This window comes from Phyllostomus discolor, chromosome 9 (assembly GCF_004126475.2).
Source record: "Phyllostomus discolor isolate MPI-MPIP mPhyDis1 chromosome 9, mPhyDis1.pri.v3, whole genome shotgun sequence".
In the NCBI taxonomy this organism is placed as follows: domain Eukaryota; kingdom Metazoa; phylum Chordata; class Mammalia; order Chiroptera; family Phyllostomidae; genus Phyllostomus; species Phyllostomus discolor.
In genome coordinates this window covers 53409842-53435830 of record NC_040911.2, presented here as the reverse complement: position 1 = coordinate 53435830, position 25989 = coordinate 53409842, and the positions used below count along the sequence as shown (strand labels likewise).

General features: G+C 35.8%; 1 protein-coding gene across 7 annotated transcripts in view; it reads right to left on the bottom strand.

Moving 5' to 3' along the window:
• Window positions 1-490: 490 nt before the first annotated feature.
• RNMT (RNA guanine-7 methyltransferase) overlaps window positions 491-25989 on the bottom strand; it is a 30858-nt gene continuing 5359 nt past the window's right edge. For 3 of the 7 annotated variants that reach the window (XM_028524149.2, XM_028524148.2, XM_028524150.2), the window contains 8 exons: window positions 24280-24405; window positions 21617-21729; window positions 20516-20697; window positions 19838-20002; window positions 16832-16949; window positions 10936-11037; window positions 8916-8949; window positions 491-5241 (listed from right to left, as the gene is read on the bottom strand). In XM_028524149.2, coding sequence (XP_028379950.1) covers window positions 5204-5241; window positions 8916-8949; window positions 10936-11037; window positions 16832-16949; window positions 19838-20002; window positions 20516-20697; window positions 21617-21729; window positions 24280-24405 — 878 coding nt within the window. In that variant the 3' untranslated portion in view covers window positions 491-5203. The remainder of the gene's footprint in view (window positions 5242-8915; window positions 8950-10935; window positions 11038-16831; window positions 16950-19837; window positions 20003-20515; window positions 20698-21616; window positions 21730-24279; window positions 24406-25989) is intronic. The other 4 variants (XM_036009362.1, XM_036009363.1, XR_004899298.1 and 1 more) reach the window with 3 other exon arrangements.

Here is a 25989-nt window from a genome sequence, read left to right as displayed (position 1 = left end):
CCCTGGCTGGCGTAGCTCAGTGGATTGAGCGGAGGCTGGGAACCAAAGTGTCCCAGGTTCGATTCCCAGCCAGGGTACATTCCTGGGTTGCAGGCCAGAACCCCCAGCAACCACACATTGATGTGTCTCTCTCTCTCTCTCTCTCTCCTCTCTCTCTCCCTCTCTCTCTCTCTCTCTCCCCCTCCCTCCCTCCCTCTCTCTCTCTCTCTCTCCCTCCCTCCCTTCCCTCTCTAAAAATAAATAAATAAAATCTTAAAAAAAAAGAATGGGAAATATAAGGAAGTTAGAAGCTTTAGACAATTGCTAATGGAGACCATTAGCAGCATTAATAACACAATGGTAAATGTTATAGAAAAAAATCTTTCAGCATTCCAGGTAAGCCCAGGACAATCAAAGACACAGCAAAAATCTCTGGTGAAAAATCACTGTTAGAGTCCTTAAACGCAGTTTTATTTTCCTGAATCTCACAACTAGAAAGGGCAACCTCAGATTTGTATGGATTTGGCAGTTTTTCATAATCATGATCTTGGAGTAAACATTTCTTAAGCAAAATATGCCAACCATGATGAACATTGGTAAATTGTATAATAAAGAACTTCTTTTCAACAAATACATTCTCACAACACAGTACATTCTACAAAGAACTTGTATCTAGAATAAACATTTTTCAAAAACCAACAAGTTAATACAAAAGATAGTTTACTCAATAGAAACATGGGGGAGTTGAACAGATATTTCACAAGAAAACATGTAAAGACCAATAAACATATATGAAAAGTACTCAATCTTGTTAATAATCAGTGAAATGAAACTAAAGCCACGCTGAAATACCACTATATACCTGCCAGAATAAAGCGGAAAAAACTAACACCATCGATTTCTGGCAAAAATGTGAGACAACTGGAACTTGGGTAAACTGTTCAGCAGTATCCAGTAAAGCTGAAAATATTGTATAGTACATATATAATATACAACATATACAATTCCACTCCTAGGCAGAAATGCATACCTATGTGTACCCAAATTCATGTACAAGAATATTTGAAGCAGTACTATTGTTCCCCAACTGGGAATGAACCAAATATCCATCAAATAACTTATATGTGATTTATTCATGCAGTGTGAGAATGAACCATGAACAAAAACATGTAACAAATATCTCACAATGTTGAATAAACCTAATATAAAAGAATATTCATTATTGGATTCTATTCACATAAATTCCCAAACCAGACAAAACCAACCTACAGTCTTAGAAATTAGAATAGTGGTTACCCTTGGGGATGTAGTAACTGTCAGGGAACATGAGGGGGGCTTCCAGGGCACTGGTAATATTTTTTGTTGATGTGTGTGCAGATGGTATTCAAGGGTTTCATTTGTGAAAAATCAGTTATACTTCAATAAAATCTAAATTTTAAACAAAATGGATGGAGTGTTCTAATTGTTAACATTTCAAGTTGCAGTTAGTAGATGGACAAGGAGTCATGAGTTTTCATAACACCCCTTGAAGAATATAACAATGTAATTGAAGTGCAGGCCTGAGTTGGGGGATGTGGGACATTCAAATCTTGGCTCTGGCGTGGGCAGATATGTATCCTCTCAGTGGCTCAGTTTCCTCACTGTTAAAAGTTATCCCTATCCTTACCTCATACAATTGACCAAAATGAGTTACATTTAAATTAGGAAAATGATTAAGTTAGGAGCTTAAGGTTAGCTGTCAACCTCACTTTATCCAAGCTACACTGTCCCTAAGGAAGCAGGGATTGGGAGTTCGGGGAGCAAAGGGCTTTAGGACTGACCATGTCTCCCCAAACAAACTGAGAAGAGTGCTCCTGGATGTATCATACTTGCTCAGTATCACAGTGAGGACAGGCACACATGCTTTAGGGCTAAATGGGAGCAGAGGTGGAAGAGAGGACACAAGGTGGAGGAGTTGGCTCTCCCCAGCCCTATATATCTGCTAAATAAGTCTATCACAAAATAAATAAGTATAGCACTCACTGCACCTATTGCTTTCAAGAATCAGGAATGTTGCTCTGTCAGAGGGTGAAAAATGAAGAAACTTCTTATGAGGTGTGTAGAATCTGATATAACAGCAATTAGGGAGGTGATGAAATTGTATATGCTTCCTACTCGACTAAATGGCCAGCAAATGCCAAAGGCATTTTGGTACTTTATTTATACAGCCCTCATGTCTAGATCTGGCCTCTATTTTGAAAATCCAGAGACTTGGCAGTGACAGGCTCGTGATACATACAAAGCCTGAGGTAGACAACAAAAAGTCATTTTAACAACAGTGAAAAATAATGTTCTACTGAATATGTACACTGGCATTTTTCCCGAAGGCAGACCTACACAAGCCAAATCTTCATTAGAAGGGTACTCAAAGACATCAAAATTACATAAGAGCAATAAGCTAGTAAGGGCTAAAGAATAAATTCCCCAAAAAGCTAATGGGACCAGAGATACAGATATCAGACAATGCTTTTTCTGCCTCTCCAATGATGATTAACATTGGACCCTACACCTCAAAGCCTGTCTCACTTTGCACACCTCTGCTCCGATGCCCTATTAATGCCATTGACAAAGTTAGACAGCAATCGTATTTCCTCAATTTCTAAATTTGGGGAGGTGTTAAACAATGAAGCTGTAACTGATAATTACAAGGATTAATTAATAAATGTCAAAGTCTCTAATCAATGCCTTCTCTCCCTGAAGGCAAATTTCTGTGGGGAGTCACACTAGAACCAGAGGCTTTGTGGGCACAGATAAAGCAGAGTTACAACCTGCAGGCTTTTTGTTGTCTGTAGGTTAGGACACCTCCCCTCTGAATGCAGCAAGAATTGGCCAGTTTCTCTCTCTGGACACTAGGGCTACACAGTGCCTTCCCTTTAGCCTATCCTTGGCTCAGAAAATTGAATTTGAGTGTTCTTGGTTGCACCACCATCCAGTCATGTTCCTAGATCAATCCTTCCAATATCAAGTTGTGTTCTTTCCACAAATAGCTGACTTTATCTTCATTTCTACTTTCATCATAAGAGGACAACCAGGTCTGGGAGTGTCCCGCGTCACTGCCATGAACAGTTTACATCACTGACCTGTGAAAGCCATACCCTTCCTTTCCTGATAGTTACAAGTCTGGAATGGAATGTAACCAAATATTTAGAGTGTGTGTGTGGTGGGGAGTCCTACCAGCTTGGTGATGTTGGGCAGGGGCCACTGTCCAGACACTTAATTGCAGCAAGGAGACACCAGGGAGTGGAGGGACGACCAAAGACAGTGAGACTAACACTCAAAGAAAAGGGTGACTTCTGGAATTCCACATTCTCAGGTGCAGATCTGCACCTTTCCTGCACACACAACAGTGCACTCAGACCCCAGAACCCTGATCCATCCATTCAGGATCTCCTATGCGCCTTTCTACCCATGGCCCTGGCCCTTCCTTTTCTCTCTGCTTTGTATTATCAACAATTATTCCATCCTTTGGGGTGAAAAGAACAGAAAGAGGCTAAACATGTTTTATTATTTACTTATTAACTAAGACCATTAAATGAGAATAGTGATAGAAAATAATAAAGAAGCTTTTCATGTTCTACTGAATTTTTACAATACTTTCTGGTACTTCCTCCAGAACTAAAATGAACCCATTTACCATCTCTAATTCCTCAGCACCACACCATTACAAAAACCTTAGAAAGCTAAGAGCAGTCATCATAATCAGATGTACTGTTATTTTCCCAAATGACTCATGGCAACCACCAAGGCAAAAAGACTTAATTTTTGTAAACTGGTAACAGTTTGGAGACTGACAGACTGCAGAAGAAACATAAATTCATTAACCAATGTTTCTTGCTAAGAGACTTGCTATTCCAACCCCATGAACAACATATATAAACAAAGTAAAAACTACACTTTTTATATGTATTCATGATAATTATAGAAAGTAATGTTTTTTAAACATGCTTAAAGGAAATGATTTTTAAAAGAATATGCAATAATTATGCTGCTTTGCTATTTAAGTTTTTTCCTACATGCAAAAAGTGTCAACTTTTCTGAACAGTGATGTATAGACAAGTTAACCTAGCTTTGGTTCACATCAATTTTGGAACAGTAGTCAAGCAAGAAGCTAGGACTGACAACTGTAATAGTTTTGAAACAGCAAATACAAATTCTGAATGGTGGTAAGACGCTTGATCCTACTATGCAAAGTACAACACTATAATTGAGGAATCAATACTCCTGCTTCTTTCTGGGACAAAGGAAGTAATGGATCTATAACAGGTAATGTCAGTAACCTAGATCTACCAAGGAAAGAATTAACCTGAAGTCTGTTCAGTTTTGTTTTTTTTTTTAATAACCACATCCCCCGATTGCAGTTCCCATCTAAATCCAACAATAATCTGCAATGGGTTTACATGGTGAGGTTTCCATTATATCTTGAGAAAAAACAACTACAGCATTTTTGTTCAATGAAGAGAGGTAAATCTAATTACATTCTTGAAATCTAGAAACATTAATTGGTATGGCAGGAAATTTTTCAGAGAAAGCCCCCAAGGTACAAAGCCATTCTATGCTGGCATCCAAAATGCTCTCTCTGGTTCCAGAATTACATCATATTAGCAAATAAAATAGTTACAATTTATAACAAAATGTAATAACTGGCTAAAATTCTGAGTAAATAACTATTATGACCACCTAAAATTTAGTTTTAAACTTATACCTTTAGTGATTCATACTGAACATTACATTCAATTACACAGAAAAGCAATCCATTTAATCTGGAAACACACTACGAAATGATGGAAATGAGTACACACACCTGCAAACCAGCATACTCCTTCATCAATTCTAAAACTGTAGTAAAGTTAATACTGTAAACAGACTGAGCAAGTCAAAGCACTGTGGAAAGAGTTCAGTGGCTTTAACAAGCTGTATAATTTTTATAAGCTAAGAGAGTAAAGGCAAATGGAATTATTTGAACATTAAAAATAGATTTTTAAAGAAGAAGGTCCCAATTCATTCTTATATACACACACACCAAAGTTAGTCTGTCACAGACAGCAAATATTAAATGTATGCACTGGAGTTTCTGGCAGCATCCTGTACATTCAGAATAATTAAAATAAACAAACAGAAAGTTGTCAAATCTATTTAAGGTGGATCACTCAAATCTGTATAAGATGGAACACAGCTGTTCTGGTGCTCACTGCTGCTTCTCAAATGCAAAAACCAAATAAATACCTAAAAAGAAAATAAATAAAAGTTAGAGTTTGGTTTCTCATATCCTCAGGGTTAACAAAACAATCTCAATCCTATTCATAATTTGGTGAAAATTCTTAGGTCCTCAAATAGCTTTTGGTGAGAAAAACATCTCATTATTTCTAAGAGTTCCTCAATTATTTTCATTTAAGCAGATATGGGATTATATATATCTGAAAACTTACAGTAATACTCAGTGACATCACAGCCTGAGAAAACCAATTCAATAGCTCTAAAAATCTCTAAAAGTTTGAGATACAAAAATTTAGGAGTGCAAAAGCAAAAATTAAAACTAAAAAATCTTATGATTTTATTTTTTTTTTTTACCCAGAGCAAGACAAATAGAATAAGTTTTCTATTTAGGAAAAACTAATAAGAATTACAAGGAACATATATAACATGCACACTAAAATTCCAATGATTGAACTGCTGTGTTGCAGGGCCTGGTAAGGAAAGCAAGCCAAAAGCTTTATGATAATCGATGCTTAGAGATATTAATCTGGCCCCAAGAGTGATATTCCTCCATGAATCCAGTCCCAAGGGTACTCTCCCTTAAATAAAATTTCCTGCTTTAATGAGTATTCACTCAAAGACATCTAAATGCATCTAAGGTTCTCCATTCTGAATCACAATGAAGCCCAATCTACATCTTCTAATAAGACACCAAAACATTTTATGGTAAGAAAATATAGGAGACCATTCTGTGTGGTGTAGGCCCAGACAGGACCCACGCCCACCGACAGGTTCTCCCATGGGGAATCAGGCCTGCATTGTACCTAGACTGCTATGAGACTTGCTTTTGCTAAAACTCCCTCGCCCTGAATTGAGGCACAAGTGCTTACTGTAACTTCCTAAAGTCTGTGCTAAACCTTCCAAGGATGAGTTATAACCAGTTCAACCACTTTTCCCTTTGCATTTGCAAATATCCGTCTTCTGTGATGTGATTAGCGGCATCTTCTCCTTTCTTTTCTGTAAAAGGTAACCACCTAAAGTGAACCTATGCATAGTAAATGAGGACCATCATGTAATGTGCCCAGAAAAGCAATAAATGCCTGTCAAGGCAAGGGTCAGGGTGCTCTCCCTTTGAGAGAGTGGCCAAGGTGCTCCGAGACTTTTTCTCCTCTTGAGGGAGAAGCCATGCTGTTCCTCTTCCTCCACAGGACTTGGTAGTCCGTGTGAATTTCTCTAATCTCATCCACAATGCCTTGGACCCCATGAGCTGGGGTCTGCATCAAGAAAATACATGAAAAGATGACAAACCCTCAAAACATCACAAGGATGTTCAGGATGTGTACTAGGACATTCATTCAACTTGGAGTCATCGCTCCTTCAGTTAATTTTTTAACAGGGAGAAGATGCAGGATGACAAACCATGAAACAGCCACCCGATCCTTCAGCTTTTTGCCTTTCCAGCCCAGCCTGTATAGGCATCGTATCAGTCTTTCCAAAACACTGTTTTGGTCATGCTATGCTATTCTCTGCTCTTCCTCCCTTCCTTCCTTCATTTTTAGGGACAATTAAATATGGCTAGCAGAATAGTAGGCAGATGAACAGAAAACAGGCACTGTAATCAACACTGTAGCTTCTTCTAGATGACAAGGAAGCAAAGTTTTCTAAATAGTCACAAGCGACTTAGAACAGACCAGCATTACTTATCCTTGCCCTGCACTCCAACCCTGCCCAACCCACCTCAAAACACCTATACCTACTGCAAATACCCTGGCAGTCCTGTCCTTCCCTCATAGAGGGTCATTTGAAACCACTAAGATGCAGTTTCTGATTTCAGAGAAGCAATTAGTAACTTTCCAACTCAAACACGTTGAAAGTCTCACTGATATAAAATGCCTCTTGTGCAGGCATTTCAATTGGGGTTTAAATAAATCTTGATCCATTTCTAAAAGCAACTCAGAAACAATTCTTTACTTTCACATTTAAAGTATCTTCTAGAGGAGCAGCAGGCTAGGGTAATATGAGCTTAATAATTAGACCTGTAGGAGTTCAAAATATAGCTTCTTAAATTTATTAGACTGTGACACCATGTAAAATACTTTCCAACCCACAAACCCTCCAGTTTAGAATAGTTCACCTTATCAAAGAGCTGAGCTGTCCCAAGAGCTAGATTCTGGCTGTTGCTTGGCCACTGCTCTTTTCATATTGCTTTTCACATTTCTAACTCATCATGTCCTCAACTGTCTGCGGCCATCTAATTCATTTGTATGTCATAACTAGGGTCTATAATTAATACAACAACACAAGTTACAGCCATCATATCATTAAGGCTTTCAACCAAAGCTATTTGCCCTCACATTGTGCTCTGGGACTTGTGGAATACCTAAGATTACTGTCCCATCTCCAGGTTGAGGAAAGTAATGAAATGTGTACATTTATGCACACATCTCAGTGTCAAAGATTATGTCTCTAATACAGCTTCCAATCCCATTTCTACTAAGAGTACCAATATTCTGAGACAAGTTCAAAATGTTGGCCCTATTTTGTCTTCTTTCCTTTTCTTCTCTACCCAGTTCAGTAAGTCCTTAGAAATTTTCCTTTCATGTGGGCTTCCAGGAGGCTATGTCTATGAGTATAGAACATTTGGATTAGTCTGGGACTTTAGCCAAGTTATCTGACTGCTTTCTTACCTATGAAAAATAGATATAATAAATAGTAGTCTACTCATACAGTTGTGAGGATTAAGTAAGTTACAACATATGAAAAGCTTAAAATAGTGCCTGGGAACATGTTAAACACTTCATAATATCCAACATTATTAATTCTCAGGTTTCACAAGTTTTTATTAACCTCTCTTTCACCTATTTTTCCCATGACAGTAGCTTTAGCACTTAAAATTATTTGCCCAGCTGATGAATTTATTCATGTCTGTTTCTTCCATTAGATAGTAGACTTCTGGAAGGCAGAGATTATAACTTGTTTACTTTTTTTATACTCTAAAGCCCTTTCACATAATTTTATATAAATCAACACTCAATGTTTACCAAGTGGACTATCTTTGATTACTATTCATGCCTTCAACATAATCAACAAGTATTTAAATGAACAGTGGGAACGATCTTTTAACTCCTCAGGGTAACCACATAAGTGTATTACCATGATCTTAGCAGCAAGGCTTCCCCACCCATCTGCTGAAAAGCCACAGGACTTACACAGATTTGCCAGGCCTCTGACTTCCATAGATGGGTATCTCACTTTAGAATATTTCCATACCAGGCCTGTCCCGCTGCTCTAAAATATCCACTCAATGCTCCTTCACTAAATGCTCTAGTATTTATTATGCCTTCACTTTCAAAATCAGAGTGGCCAGAATCATAATACATGAATGTGCTCTATAAGCCAAAATTTCCAACAGAAATCTGAGATAAAGGCATCAAATACATGTGGCTGGGTAGTTAACAAGTAGGCAATGAAAATGTTTAAGAATGTTTGTAAAAGTTTATGTTAAGCAACATCTTGTATATATTTTCTCTTAACACTAGCTGTGCAAAAACAGGAATTAGACAGAGAGGAATTTTGTATAAACATAAATACATACACAAACAATCTAATATGTGTCAGAAAAATTCTAAAGCGTTCATATTTTAATGATCACTTTGTAACAATCTTTGAAAATGTCAGTAAATCTACACTGATGATATACTCACTTGTAGCTTCCCATTCTGATTTACTTAAGGTTCCCTAAAATTACAAAAAAAAAAGGAAAGAAAGAAAAATTTCAGATTGAATATGGAAGTACAGTTGACCTTTGAACAACATGGGTTTGAACTGCATAGGTCTACTTATATGTGGATTTTTTCAATAAATACTATAAATTTTCCTTATGATTTTAAAAACATTTCCTTTTCTCTAGCTTACTTTATATAATACACATAACATACAAAGTATGTGTTAATTAACTGTTTATGTTATCAGTAAGGCTTTGGTCAACCATAGGCTATTAATAGTTAAATGTGGAGTAATCAAAAGTTATATATAGATTTTTGTACAAGTGGTCAGTGTCCCCAACTTTCATGTTGTTCAAGGGTCAACTGTATAAATATGCGCTTATTTTTTCAATAATGGGCAGAGTTGTCCAAACAACCGTATTTTTGCTATAAATATACAAATTACTGTAAATATTGTGATCTGAACATATACAATAAATGAATGAGATTAACCTTTAACACCATCCTTTCAACACTTTTGCCCTCCTGCCAAATTCCCAACCACTGATTCTTAACCAAAAGGTACATCTGCATAAACAGGGTATTCATGTGTGTGTATGTATAACTAGAAAAGGCATCTATCGCCTTGGCTGGCGTAGCTCAGTGGATTGAGCGAGGGCTGGGAACCAAAGTGTCCCAGGTTTGATTCCCAGCCAGGGTACATTCCTGGGTTGCAGGCCAGAACCCCCAGCAACCGCACATTGAATCTTTCTTTCTCTCTCTCTCTCTCTCTCTCTCTCTTTCTCTCTCTTTCTTTCTCTCTCTCTCTCCCTCCCTCCCCTCTCTAAAAATAAATACATAAAATCTTAAAAAAAAAAGGATTTAAAAAAAACTAAAAAAAAAAAGAAAAGCCATCTATCTTGTATATTTAACTTGGAAAATGAAATAATAAAAGGCCTATCTCAAAACATCAAATAGCCTTGGAGTAGGAAGTAAAATTGTGTATTTACAAAGAAACCACATATAAAATGCATACCAACCAAATGAAATAAATTATATTTAAAACACTTATTGCAATATTAAAAAATTATATAGTAATGCAATGACTAACAAGATATAGTGGTAATTCTAGTAACTAATGTAAATTCAAAGAAATGATAAATGTAAACAATATTCTAAGAGGTCATCAGAGATGTGTTATACAAATATCTATAATTTCTACTGAGGACAAACTCACAGCTACAGGTAATACCACTGTGGTACTGTTGTATTCATAATAAAAGAAAGTGTAAACTTCCATGTAGAAGTCAGTGAAAATGAAAATGCAGTTTTTCACCTTCTAAGTTCATGAGTCCCTGAATTTTATCTCTGGAACACTGTAAGTCAATAGTACCTAGGTTAAGATATATGCTAAGTGAAATAAGCCAGGCAGTGAAAGACAAATACCATGTGATCTCACCTTTAAGTGGAACCTAATCAAAAAAATAAATAAGCAAGCAAAATATAACCAGAGACATTGAAATTAAGAACTGACAGTAACCAGAGGGGAGGTGGGAAGGGATAATGTGGGGGCAAGGGGGAAGGGTTTTCAGGAACAACCTTAAAGGACACATGGACAAAACCAGGTAGAATCAGGGGAGGGAGGTGGGGATGGCTGGGGTTGGGAGGGAGTGGTAGGGAGAAAAAGCAGACAACTGTACTTGAACAATAATAAAAAAAAAAAAAAGAAAAAGAAAGATATAATGATATAGCAAGGAAACGCAAACTGAGCCTACAACTTCTTCCCCATCCTTAGTTCTTCATATATGGCACTCCATTCTCAGAGTTCACTAAAGTACATTTTATACTATATCCTATGGTTATAAAAAGTCATTATCACTTAGGGAAAACAGATTAACATGTATCTGTTCATAACTCAGTGAACCTAAGTTCTATAAACCAGTGGAATAACTTCCTAAGTTTTCATATAATATATGCTCCCCCCTATTTTTTATAAAATGTTAAAAAAATGAAAACTTACCAAAGGTAACTTTACTTGACTATTCTTCATGTACTGTGCTGCATGTTCATAGTCGTCCACCTTTTCAGAGGCAAGTCTGGAATTCTCATTTGCAGGATATGGCTAGGAAAGCAAGTGAAACTTCTTGTTAAGATATCACACTAAAGATTTCCTGCCAAGATGGAGCCATAGGTGGACACACTGTACCTCCACACACAACCAAGATTGGAACAACAATTTAGAAATAGAATAACATCCAGAACTGACAGAAAACTGATCTGAATGGAAGTTGGACAACCAAGAAGTTGAAATAGACCCATTCATCCAGACCAGTAGGAGGGGCGGAGATGAGCAGCCAGGTGTGGGTCTCAGGGCGGAGAGCAGAGAGAGTTGGGCATGTAAGGCCTCTGGGGTGCATAAGACCACAACAGGTGGACCCTGAGTGTGCAAGTGGCAGCTGGCAGACCCCGGCCAAGGGGTGGCAACCGGCAGACCCAGTGAGGCAGTGATTGTAAAGCAAGGCAGTGCACGCAACCCAAGATCCCAGCACTGGGAAATAGAGCCTTGGGACACTGATTGAGGATACCTGTGGGAGTTGAGGCACACGGAAAGACACCCAGCCTGACAGGAGAGGTCCCTGGAAGGTCCCACGGCATGCACAAGCCCACCCACACGGGAATTGGCACCAGAGGGGCCCAGTTTGCTTGGGGGAAGCAGCAGAAGGGCCTGAGGTCCCAAGGAAAACAAAGCAACTGCCACTGTTCCCTCTCAACCCCGCCCCCACATATGTCACAATCCAGCGACTGGGGTGCTGCCAGCCCTGGTAAACACCTAAGGCTCCTCCCCTCACCATCACAGGCGTGACCAGACCAAAAAAAAAAAAAAGAAGGAAAAGAAAAAGAGAGAGAGAGAGAGAGAGATGGCTCAAACAGAAGAACAAATCAAAGCCCCAGAACCCATCCTTTTAAGTGACCAACAGATAGCCAACCTATCAGACGCACAGTTCAAAACACTGGTGATCAGGAAGCTCACAGAATTGGTTGATTTTGGTCACAAATTAGATGAACAAATGCAGGCTATGATAAGAAAAATGAAGGAAAGTGCATAGGGAACCAATAGTGATGGGAAGGAAACGACTCAAAACAATAGAGTGGACCAGAAGGAAGAAAGAAACAACCAAACAGAAAAGGAGAAATAAGAATTCAAAAAATGAGGAGAAGCTTAGGAACCTCCAGGACATCTTTAAACGTTCCAACATCTGAATTATAGGGGTACCAGAAAGAGAAGAAGAAGAGCAACAGATTGAAAACTTATTTGAACAAATAATAAAGAACTTCCCCATTCTGGCAAAGGAAATAGACTTCCAGGAAGTCCAGGAAGCTCAGAGTCCCAAAGAAGTTGGACTCAAGAAGGAACACACCAAGGCACATCATAATTACATTAGCCAAGGTAAAAATGGAGAGAATCCTAGAAGCAGCAGGGGATAAGGGGACAGTCACCTACAAAGGAGTTCCCATGAGACTGTCAGCTGATTTCTCAAGAGACCTTGCAGGCAAGAAGGGGCTGGAATGAAGTATTCCAAGTCATGAAAGGCAAGGACCTACATCCCAGATTGCTCTATCCAGCAAAGCTTTCATTTAGAATGGAAGGGCAGATAAAGTGCTTCTCAGATAAGGTCAAGTTAAAGGAGTTCATCATCACCAAGCCCTTATTTTATGAAATGTTAAAGGGACTTATCTAAGAAAAGAAGATAAAAAAAATATGTATAATAAAATGACAGCCAACTCTCAATTATTAACAACCATACCTAAAACAAAACCAACACAAACCAAGCAAACAACTAGAACAGGAACAGAACAGAAATGGGGATCACTTGGAGGGTTAGCAACAGGGGAGTGGGGGGAGGAGAGAGGGGGAAAAGGTATGGAGAATAAGTAGCATAGACTGTAGGTATAAAATAGACAGGGGGAGGGTAAGAATAGTATGGGAAATGTAGAAGCTAAAGAACTTATAAGTATGACACATGGACATGAACTAAAGGGGGGAATGTGGGTGGGAGAGGGTGTACAGGGTGGAGGGGAGTGAAGGGGGGAAATTGGACAACTGTAACAGTATAATCAATAAAATGTATTTAAAATAAAAAAAGATATCACACTAAAATTTACAATTCAGAATTAAACATAATGAACCAGTGAAATAAAATAATACAAAAATCCCTAAGTATTACTTCAGGAAGACAAACTTGTGAATATGAATATACTTGTGAAATATGAAAAAAAAAAACAGGTGGCCGACATCATCTTCTAACAAAGAACTGTTATGATGAACTTGGATAATAATCATAGAATATTTAAAGTCAGACTACAGTGTTAATCACCACCAAGGACCATTTATCAGCAAACTCTTGCCTTTCTCTGACTCCCAGTCAAAGGTTTTTTCTCTTATAACACAAAGCTGAAGGAAGGTATTATCAAAAGAGCTAAATATTAATTTGAGCATTACAGACATTTAGTAGCCACAGAAGACATGAGCAGAAATTAGAAACAGTACAAATGAAAACTCAACAGAGAACCCTGTGAGTTTAAGACAAGGAAAATAATCCAGCCTCCAAAATATAGGCAATCTCCACGTTTCCATAAGAATTTAAAGAATGGACATACACACAGGGAGAGCTGTATTTTTAAGGGTACATTGGTCAAATGTTTATTCAAATTACCTCAAGCACTATTTATAATCTATTTTAACTAATTTCTCTTTATACTACAAAGAACAGTACTTTGCAAATACGTGTATATCAAAACAAATTACGTGTATTTAATATGACAACCATTTACTCTATAAACCATATATTCTTTTGCTTTTTAAATATTTTTTTATCTATTGATTTATTAGAGAGAGAGAGAGAGAGAGAGAGAGAGAGAGAGAGAGAGAGAGAAACATCAATTTGTTGTTCCACTTATTTATGCATTCATTGGTTGTTTTTGTATGTGACCTTACCTGGGATTGAACCCACAACCTTGGTATATTGGGATGATGCTCTAACCAACTGAACTACAAGATCTCCCTAACAAATTCTAAAATTATCTGGGAATGCCTACTTTGCTCTCTTCTTTTTCATTTTTCTTTATATATCCTACAGTGAGATGAGGCATTAGAAATTTAGCTTTTTGTTTGCTGTTTAAAAAGTATTTGGTTTTTTGGACTTCCTTATCATTACCATTAGTAACTATACTCTTTATCCAATCTTAACACAAGGTAAAAGGAAGACTGCTTGCGATCAGTAAGTTCTTTTGAGCCCTCCATCCCACATCTTGTGGTTTCATCGCATCACAAAGCTTCAAAACTTTAATTTTAATGTCTGCCAAACTATTCTTTTGTAATTTTTTTCAACTTACCAGTATAAGACTCTTCCATTTATTTGCCTGTCATCAAACATCTGGTTTCTCTCCCCTACTGATCATTTTAAACGACTAAACACATGATTATAAAGTTGCAAAACTGACTTTTTCTAAACTTGTTAAAATGTATATAACCTATTAAGTGTATTAAGTGTATCCTCTCAAGGCAGTTACCTTTCCAGAACTATTGCCAGGTGAAGGAAACAAAAAACACAGGTGTCAGGACTTTATAACTACAGTTCTTAGGCTTATGTCTTTTCATTCTTCCTCAGCTGTTCTCTAGCAGAGTAGCAGAGCAAAGTTTACTGGTTTTACCACTGAAACTCTGGGCCAGCTGAAGGCTGACAACGTTAAGAAAAGACCTTTTACAGCCAAACATCAGAAAACAGATCCATTTAAAATCTGACTTTGACCAAAGCAAAAGCATCCTGACTAATCTTTCTGCCTCGGGTCTTATCATTTATCTGAACCATACTTCTTAATGCTACCACAGTCATGTTCTCATTCTTTTTTTACCCCCTTCATGTTCTCATTCTTGTCCAGTCATGCCCTCCCTCACTCAAAATCCTTTACAGGCCCATAAAAGTGATTTGGTAAAGAAGTAGAAAAAAAAAAAGACTTTTTCAAACTAAACACTATTAGTGCTCATGTGAGCCCCCAGATAGCCACAGTGATAAGTTATATCCTCAAGGGCAATAATAAGGAAAAAGGAAGACTGGAGACCTACTGCGCTAAGAAACATTGAGTTATTAGTATTTCCTTAACATTCTTTGCTCTTTCATGTTTCTCTGCCTTAACTCTTACATCTATTTCTTCCCAAAAGGATCTCTTATATACTCACTGCACTTTATTATTTCTTCATTACTGCAATTCTCACACTGTATTTATTAACTTGTAAGTTTATCTCCTTAATGTATCATAAGGTCCTTAAAGGGGACCATTATCCCATATCCCACTGTCTACATATATCTTGAGTAAATCAATTCATTGCCCACATGAAAAGAGAAAGTATAAATAACTGATCACTGTGCAAAGCACCATCAGGTAAGGATGACATACTAAAGGGATGTATGTGTATGGGCAACTTATGCACACACACTTTTTCTGGTTTTCTCCTCTCCTTCAAAACAAATAAAAACAAGCCTCTTCTCCTAATATAAAGCAAATACAAGCATTCCTAATCCTCAAATATAAGAAATGTAACCAATGAGGAATATAACATTTTGGTGATTACTGGTTTTTAAAAGACAATTTAGGATTTAAAGGTGACCCTCCCACTCAAAACCAGGGATCAGAGGAAGGGATGCAACTACAAGAAACTTTTGTTGGAATACCACCATAAATACTGGAGAAACTCTGTTAATAGCCATGTGACCTCAAACAAGCCATTTATCATCTCTGAGCCTCAGGCTGCTAATTCAAAAGTAGAAAAATTAGCTGCTCTGCCTACTTCATGGGGTAATTATTAGGATAAACAAGAGCATGCTTAAAATACTTTTTTAGCCCTGGCTGGGTGGCTCAGTTGGTTGGAATGTCATCCTGTACATCAAAAAGGTTGCAGGTTCAATTCCTGGTCAGTGCACATACCTAGGTAGTGGGTTTGATTCCCTGGCTGGGGTTTGATTCCCCCGTATAGGGGAGGCAACTGATCAATGTTTCTCTCTCCTCTTTCTCTCTCAGAAATCAATAATATCATATCCTTGGGTGAGGATTAAAAGAACACTGTTAAAATGTTCTAAATTGAGTGAACTCTCTAAAGAAGTTTAATGGCTATTTAATGTGATTCTAATCAACAAAAATGCTCCCTATTTTAGATCCAATTAAACAGTGATAAAATATATAATGAAAACTAATTAACAGCTGTACACTGTGTTTATAGACTACTTCACTGCTGCATTAAGGGAAGCAGAGAGAGTCTAGGAGTAAAAGCAGATCTCAGGACCAATATAGTCTAAAAGACTGGAATCTTGCTAGATACTCACAAAAAACAGAATTATAACATGGTATGAGCTTGTCTTGGACCCTGACCAGGAAGGCTTTAAATTACTAATGTAACCAAAGGGCATTACTGTAAAGAAGTGGTTCTCACCTGGGGGTGATTTTGAATACCAGAGGCCACTTGGCAATGTCACAACTAGGGGTAAGGGTGCAAATGACATCTAGTACGTAGAGCCTAGAGGCCAAGGATGCTGCTGAACATCCTAGAGTGCACAGAACAGCCCTCATAATAATTATCTAGTCCAAAATGCCAATAGTCCTGAGACTGAGAAATCTGACTTTAAAGAAGTACTATCTATAAAATAAAATTTGATGGCAGCATCACTCCATTCAAGTATTTACTACCCTGGAAAGTTTCTGTACCGAACTCTGTCCTAGGTGTTAAAGAGCCTGAAGTAGTTATAAATAATCTGTGTAATTTACATTAAGATTTATGTTTACATGGCCTTGAAAAGAATCTCAGAAGCAGCCAAACAAGTATGCCATAACCTGGAATTTTTTGCACCTTTCTAAATACTTACCTCCAGGGCCTGCATTCGTTTTAACAGCATTTTATTTTCATTGTTCTTAATCTTTTCTTCATAGAATTCAAGAAATGTTTTTTTGTAGACTAGTTTCATATTATACTTCTTTACCATTCTGTCCAAAAAAAAATTTACATAATGAAAAGGCTTCTAAAATATTTGCAATTTCTCAATTTGCTTACTTTCACATGACATTGACGGTTTCTGGGTTTCACTAAAAAAACCTAGCATTATCTTCTTCATATATTCATAATACAAAGATGCAAAGTGAATGAGCAACATATCACTAACCATACCTATAAGAAAATATACCTTCTAAATCTCAATAGGTCACAGGGAGCTCTCTCTACTAATATAACAAATGGGTTGGGAAGTAAACTCAAAGACTGTGAGATGGATATAAGGAGCTATAAGACGCACTTTTCTATAGAATCCATTTTATTTAACCTCATCCCTCACAGCAGTATTGAAAATAGCTGCCAACTTTCTCCTTAAAATAGTCTTCCTCTTTTGGGTTCTATGGCAAGATACACCATTAATTAATTATCCTAATCTTGGGTTGCTTCTTCAGCCACTTTCACAGGTTTGTTTTAGACAATTTCTAAATTTTAAGGTTCTAAAGCGTTTGACAGAGAGCCTTTGCTCATTTTCAATCCCTTGATTTTACCCAGCATTCTAACAGCTATCTGTGCTCAGCTCTCTTTTCTGCCCCACTCATTTATTCTACTGCTTAAAAGAAATTTCCACCAGGATGTAGAACAGCTATTCTCTAACTTCTCATATCCAAGGCTGAATCCCACAGGATTGTTGTCAGCCTTTGCTTATATCAGTAAATTCCTCTAATAACTCATATCAGAAATCCTGGGAATTTTCCATGCCAGCACCCTTTTTCCATTGCCCACTGTATTCAACATGCCACTACACCCTCTCCATTAAACTCAAATGTACTTCAGTGGCTTTCCTTCAGTATCTTTTACTAGCCAAGCTCCTTTCCACTTCAGGTCTTTCATACATATTGCCCCCTTATGCCTGGAAGATTCTTCATTCCAGTCTTCAACTGCCCAACTTATATTCATCCTTTATAGATCTTGACTTAAACATCACTTCTTCACAGATAGCTTCCTTAAATCCTCAAATACATTATTAGGTTTCCCTGTTATAGTCTGTGTTTTTTTTTCCTTACTGCATTTGCCCAAGTTTGTAACTATGTATCTATAGACAACATGAGGGAGCCTACAGATGATGGTTCCAGGCAGCAGGGAAAGGAGAAAAGAAAAAAAGGGGGGAATGAAACCCCTGAAAGAACCCGGAGGGGTTGTGAGGTGACAGTTGAGGGGACAGGATAAAGAAAATCATGACGGTCACTGGGGTTTGTATATAAAAGGCATATATAAGGTGGGATTCCCTGTAATTTATATATTTTATTTATTTTTAGAGAGGGGAAGGGAGGGAGAAAGAGAGGGAGAGAAATATCAATGTGTGGTTGCTTCTCATGTGTCCCCCAAGATCCCCCAGAAGTTGGTTACTAGGGACCTGGCCCACAACCCAGGCACGTGCCCTACACTGGGAATCAAACTGGTGGCCCTTTGGTTTGCAGGCTAGCACTCAATCCCCTGAATCTTATCAGCCAGGGCAGGATTCCCTATTATTTAAATTAGACCTCCTTAAAAAGACAACAAGAGTAAAGATAAAAATCTCTTCTACTCTAGGTAGCTGCTTTTCTATCATAAATATCCAAAATAAGCCTTTAGAAATGAAACCAAGTTTTACACCTAAGAAATATCATAATTACAAAGAACTGAAACTCAATTTGACCAATTTGAATAGGTTTGCCATATAAAAGCTAATTATACTTTTGTTCAGTTCTTAATGAAATGGCAAAAGGGCATCTCAAAAATCTCTATGCATTGTTGGAATCTGTTCTACCAAATGAATACATGTTTCAATAAATAATTTTTAAAAACTTAGGTATTAAAAGTGATGACTAGTGACTTTATATGTCTATCATCAACAGGTAAATTAAGTAGAAAAGACTGTTAGTGCTTGTGTAGCACTAAGAAAAAAGTCAACTTTAAAATCATCAACTTTGTTAACCAGAAAACATCAATCTAACACATTATACAACACACTAAAAATGTTTAATTTCTTATGGTATAAAGTTCAAGAGAAGTAACATTTCCCAGAAGTTTACTAATTTTAAGAATAAAAATGTGATTTAAATTTTTTTAACTTTATAGTTTATATTTATAAATTGTGCATAGTCTTTTCTCATGTTCAATCACACTCTATTTTTTCTTTGATATAAAAATTTTATACATTGTAGAACTGAAAATCCTAGGCCCATAATTTTACCAGCTGAGACACAATTTAAATAGTCACCAACTAAAACTAAGCAGACAATAAAGCTCTGTTTTCCTCAGTTAAAAAAACATTTTTTGTTAAGTTGACTCTTCCACTTTTCCTACCAAGGAAAACCCCAAGACCAAGGTATCTTGAAATCTTACCTGATAAAGTCTAGTACTCCAATTTTCCCCGTGTCTATGGAGTCCCCAGGACTCCTAGGAACTGAGGTGTATGAGTGGATACGTTCCTGAATCAGAATTTTATTATCAATATTGCCTATGAGACATAGGCAATTTCAGAGCTACAGTGAAATATAAAACAACTTTTAATACCCATCCCTGTGTCAAAAGAATTCATTTGATAGTGCCAAGTTACGTTATCAAAAAAAAAAAATTTGTATTTGTAATGTCAAGTATTTTTGGCCATAAGCTGAAGGTAACGCGCTCCCTTTCTTAATTCCAGGGATAAAAGAGAACCAAGTTAAGGCTGTAAGAGAACTATGGCATCAACCCTGGATTTGAGGTCTCTCTTTTTTTCTTTATCAAGGCTATATTTTTCTTTGGGTCCCATATAAAGTAATGACTAGAAATACAGATTTTTCTCTCCCTTTATCTCCTTGAAAGCAAAAAGAGAACAGTAACAGAATAACAACATTCTTACTCATTTAGCAATGGGAAATAGACCAAGAATTCAGGGACATCCACAACACCTTCCAAGTTGAAGTCATATTTGCAGCCAAATAACGGATAATCTCCTTTCTTCTGAAATTTCACAGTATATATTTCATTTCCAAATGATTCTGTTTCTGAAGCTTCAAGGCGTCTTCTACAATAATTTTTCCCAAACAACAATAGAAAAGATTAAAACTGTTATTAGCTCAGATTTCTTTTGATTAGATTATACATAGAAAAAAACTACATGAAATCTTAAAAATATAATTGATTAGCTTTTTAATAGAATTTGAGCTATTTTTAAGAAGCAACATACTAAAAGATTATAAACATACTAAACGCTAATAATAAAATTAGCCTGGAGGGTAGGGTTCACTTTCATGGCAATTGGTTAATTTTCTGTGCCTTAGTATCTGATGTGCAGCATATCCAGTACTACACTCTCTGGCTCAATATAACATCAGCCTCCAACTTATTAAGATGTTTTAAAGGTCCATCTGTAAATTTGAACTTAAATTCTGATATCTACTCAAATATACTATCAAAATGGTTAGCCCTTATAAGAGCAACAAGACATATTTTATGAAAACTCTGATAAACACTGCTACTTTAAAATAAGCTTAGTACTGAATTTATTGTAAACTACAATATATTTGAAAGTACTTACATCAGTTCAAAGCTATTGGGAGTGGTACCAATAAAATAGCCTCCAGGACTAAGTCGCTCACAAGCATTTCTGAGCATCATGTCTGCCTGTTCATAGGACTCAAATGAGTAATGACAGACAAACTGACAACTGCAGATGTCAAAGTACATTTCTGGGTCATGAAATTTGTCAATCAAAAGTTCCTAAAGCAAATTAAAATAGGTAAATATTTTAAAGTACAACATAAAAACTTTTTAGTAAATTAATTTCTAGAATTAGAATCCTTAAAATAAAAGTAGACATGCCCTCCAACTAACCTATACTTTTTCTCATGTATAACAAAGGTCATAATGAAATCATTCTTTCATTCTTGACAGAATTGATTTCCATTTTTATAATTTTTAAAAACTAGAAATTTTGAAATCATGTTAAAATGCATCAATCAAATATGACATATAAAGGAGCTGATCCTTTTATCTGGCTTTACTTGAAAGCTAAGTAAAATGACACTGAACAGAAACTTGGATAAAAAGTTGGACTTACGGACATTTAAAAAAAAAATACACTAGCATTTTTAAGGGTTTCCAACATTCCAGCAGCATACTACCACTTTCCCTTTCACAACTGCTAACACCACACGTAGGATGATTAAAGGATCTCTAACAGCTTAAAGAGCTAATAAGCCAAAGAACATAAAGTTCAAGGTAAGACTTTTACCATAAAGTGTCTCTGTAGTTCTAAATTTCATAGTTGTTATGTAGTTCAGAAACAGAGAGAAGTTGAATAAAAAAGACTATAATATGGTGGGAAACTATACTCGTAAATTACAAAGAGAAAAAAACATAAATTGAGTTCTATTTCAAAACAGAGGAAAATAAATCTTGTTCAAATGGGAAAGCAACACATGACTTCAAAGTTCAAATTATTAAAAGCAAAAAATTTTCAGAAGTACTCAGTAGATCATTAAAAAAGTTTTATCATAATAGACTTTCTAGCTGAAACCGAAAACTTATAAGATTTTTAATGTTTCAAAGCATGTTTTTAAGATCTGATTTTAAAATCTATCATTTATTCAGACTGAATACATAAAAAATAAACTGACAAATTTAAAAAACTATGTACCTTTGAGCAATCAGCAGTTATAAATTCTGCATTGAAAATATATTCATTATCACGACGATTTTTCATGTCCTCATACCGCTGCTGACACTGTTTGACAGAAACATCAGCAATATCTGGAAGGGGAAGGAGTACTAGTAACTGTCAACAAAGATGCATAGAGATAACAGAAAGGAAAGCAAAGATGGCACAGATCTAGATATTAATCTCAGTGGATAAACTTTCCCATGAAATCTATCTAGCCTTAGTATAAGCGAAAAGTTCTATTCCTTAAAAAAAAAAAAGTCTTTGTTGCAATATAAATGTCCTATTATTTTTCAAAAGACATTAAAAGTTTTCCAAATAGGTACCTATAACAGAAAGATCCTACCATGATTTTTAAATGTCTACTCAAAGTTAAAACTTTATCATTTGCATTAGAAAACCTAACACTGTATGTCCAGTTTTGGAAATATCAACTGTATATCTTCATAATACAATGTTATTTGTCCCTTTTGCACTGATGGAGCAAAAGCAACAGTGTGTAAAATGTTGCCATCTGATCATGAATATACAAGGTAGCAGCACCAAGTGGTACTGGTATTACTTATATATATATATTCTTTACCACTATAAAACTAGCATTAAAATAAAGCCAGTTTCACTTGAAGAATATCAAGTGAAGAATATTCTTCATATTCTATGAAGAATATTTTAAGAATATCCTTGATTGAACAGTAAAACTGAATTTTATTATTGGCTCTTGAATACATCTTTTTAATATTCTGATGAAATAGAAAGTAACTAAAAATTTCTGTTGTTAAAAAAGTTTCAACAGGACTGGTGTGATAGCACTCTGAGCTGTACTATCCCCCCTTTTCACAGAAAATTCTTTTCACTTGAAAAAACCACTGACAAACAAAGTAGTTATTCAGATGGAGAAATATAGCAGACATTCTCCTGAAAATAAACAGAGTGAGCCTATCACTTCAGGAAAAATAATGAATGAATTTTTTTTATCCTCATCTACAGACTTAAAAAAAAAAATTCCTTTTAGAGGGAGTGGAAGAGAAACACTGATGCAAGAGAGAAGCATTAATCGGCAGTTTTCTGTGCCTGGACCAGGGATGCATGTGCCAGGACCGGGGACCAAACCTGCAACCAAGGTATATGCCCTGACCAGGAATTGAACCCACAACCCTGCAGTTATGGGACAATACTCCAACTAACTGAGCCACACAGGCCAGGGTGAACATATTTTTATCAACAACAAAATCTGAGCTTTCAAGTGAAAATTACAATTCTGAAAAACTTATGTCTACCACCTTGGACTGGGCATCTTGCCACTACTTCTCTGGATGGTAGTGATATTAAACAAATGTGATTTCTTGATGTCAACACAGAGAAGATCTGTACTGTTTTAGTGAACATTATTTTCTAAATATTACAAAATCTCATGGGGCAAAAGAACCATTCAAAGTGCAAGACAGACCAATGGAATTAAATGTAACAGATTATGAAAGTTCATCAATATGGTTTCAGGTTCCACACTGTGGATCTTTAAGGAACTACTTAGTTGTCAAATTTTGATGTATTAACAAAGATGAATATCCTCAATTATCTGAAATGACTATTAAAATACTCATTCATTTAACAACTACTTATCAAACAAAATAACAAATCAGAACATACTGAATGCTGAAATGGGTGTGAGAATTCAGCTGTCTCCTATTATTCCAGAATCTAAAGGGATTTGCAATAATATTTTTAGAATGCCAGTTTTTTCACTAAATTTTATTTTTCAATGGATTAAACATATTTTTAAAATTGTGTTTTAATTTCTATAATCAATTGGTATAACCACATATACAAAAGCTTTCTGGACCTCTCAATCATTTTTAAGAGTGCAGAGTGATCCTAAAAGGAAAAAATTTGAGAAGTGCCAATTTAGGCAATACCTCATAGGTGGTACTACGCACTATTATTTATCACATTGGGAAGAACATGATGTCTGCTTGTTCCACTTTAGTGTAAAACTGAGGAGTGGGTTCATGGGCTTGATTCATTAGGTTAAGTTCCTTTCAACTTCACCTAACAGCTGTTATGATTGTTGCTCAGATCTATTATTTCATCAGGGTGAAAAAAATTGTGATTTTCATCATTCTTCCTACATTTATTCATTATGATTTTTTAATGAAGAGGAATTTCCTTTTCCAGCCTTTTGGTTTACCTTAAAATACAGTTCATATAGGGTAGGGAAGATGAAATACTCAATCTGTGCCTCCCCACTTAATTTATGAATTTCAGAGTAATGAGTAAGTTTTGTAGCAACCTCTAAGGATAAACAGTAAGATTTTTTCCCATTCATCTGATGAGTTTCAATCCATTGTAATCACTATTCTTTCTGATAAGGAAACTGTCCTATCTTTTTGAGTTTATATTTTAGGCATGGCTCCAATCATCTTTGACTGCTTCCTTCCTTTTAGGAGGGACAAGTTATTCTAGACTAATCCATACTATAATACCATTAATAAAGTCTGATATCTCATTTTAAAAACACACATCTACTGCACAGCCCCCAAATAACTTAAAATATTTTACTATCATTTAGGTAATGAGATCTATCCTATTCTCCATTTCCCTGACTGAACACAAATTACTCTTTTCCACATCATTATTTAACTTACCAGTACAAACTAGCTTGTTAATTCTTCCTTTTTTCCACTTAAGTAAATCTCCACCTTTACCACATCCCAGGTCCAAAACAGTAATGTCACGTTTTTTTTTCTGTCGTAACTTTTCTAAAAATTCCCCTAAAACAGAGAAATAAGTCATAATAAAAGATCTCCATTTTTACTAAGGCATAAATTGTTTCCCCTAATAACCTATTAACTTCTGCCTGACATGTAATACTAAGTATTATATTTTACTTATGTAATTTATAACTTTTGGTAAACATTTCAAAATATGACTACTAGTTAATTAATTTGATTCTCTAGCATTAAAGATGAAAAAGCATATATCCGGTATTTTAGAAAGTTAGGGCAGGTTTTTGAAGGTTACTTTCAGAACCCAATTCAACATTAAATACCTGACATTTGAAATTCTAGTAATACAAGAAGATTCAACTAATCCTTCATAGTTTTCTCTTTCCAACGCTAAGTGTTTAGCTTATTATACACCTAGGTTAATCAAAATAATTATGGAATAAGTGTTTGATTACTATAAATGTGTCAGGCTTACCACCAAGAAAAAGAAATACAAGAAGTAGTCAAAAATATACATACTTTCTTAATTTTACTACCATGAGAATTCTTAAAACACTCTGAAGTAAAAAATGGAATCTTTCATCCCAATCTACCAAATCACATTAAGTAGCCAACAAATAGTATTAGTAGATCTCCATATATCAATAACCAAATGCTTCAAATATCACTTATAGGCATCTTAATATTCTTAGATGATTGATGTATTCAGCAATCTAAAACTTTGTATACTACTGCATCCTAGGTCTGCTCTTCCTGTCTTTACCACTCTGAGTTTAACACTTTCTATTTTATGTGTATATTATGAAAAGATTGCTAGCATATTCTGTATAAAATGCTTCTGCCTTTCACTGTCTATATATTAAAGTAATTTCAATATAAGTGCAAGTATTCCATATTTAACTTTGTTATGAATCTTAAGAAAACAGCATAAAAATAATATTGAAAGAGTGAAAAACTATAAAATCATTTTTATATCGTAAAACTAATGAGAAGAAAATCATGATGAAACATTATTCCAAGATATCATCACCATATTCATGAATAGTAGTCAACATTCACTAAGCAGTAAGCACCAACAAGAAAAAAAAAAAAAGAATGACGAAGGATAGATATTGAGAAGAAATTCAAGGAAAAAGGCACAGGGAGCTTGGTATAGGCCACAAGATTGCATTAGGACTAGAAAGACAGATGCAGATGGCAAAGCATCCATTGAGAGTGTTGCTGGAACAGCTGAAGAAGGAAAATGTCATGAATATGCTTAGATAAATTTTTGCTAGTCTGACTTAAGTCTTTTCATGAATAAATACACATCATTAAAAAATACCTAATAATAAGTAATCTGCATAAGAAAAGCAAGAGAAAAGAAATTAGGACTAAAGTCCAAAGATTATCTTAAGTATAGGCTACAAATGACATATTAAACATGCACTTAATTACCCCAGCTTACAATGGCAGAGTAAAATAAGTCATATTTTTGTAGTAAATTGTGAATATTAGTAACAAAAATAAGATAGAAAACATTAAAATGTGTCTGAGAAATAAGCCTAGTTTTTACTCCTAATACATTTCAGAATGTCTAATTTATCTTTAAAAATAGATTATCATTTAAGCCTAGAAAAAGTATCTATA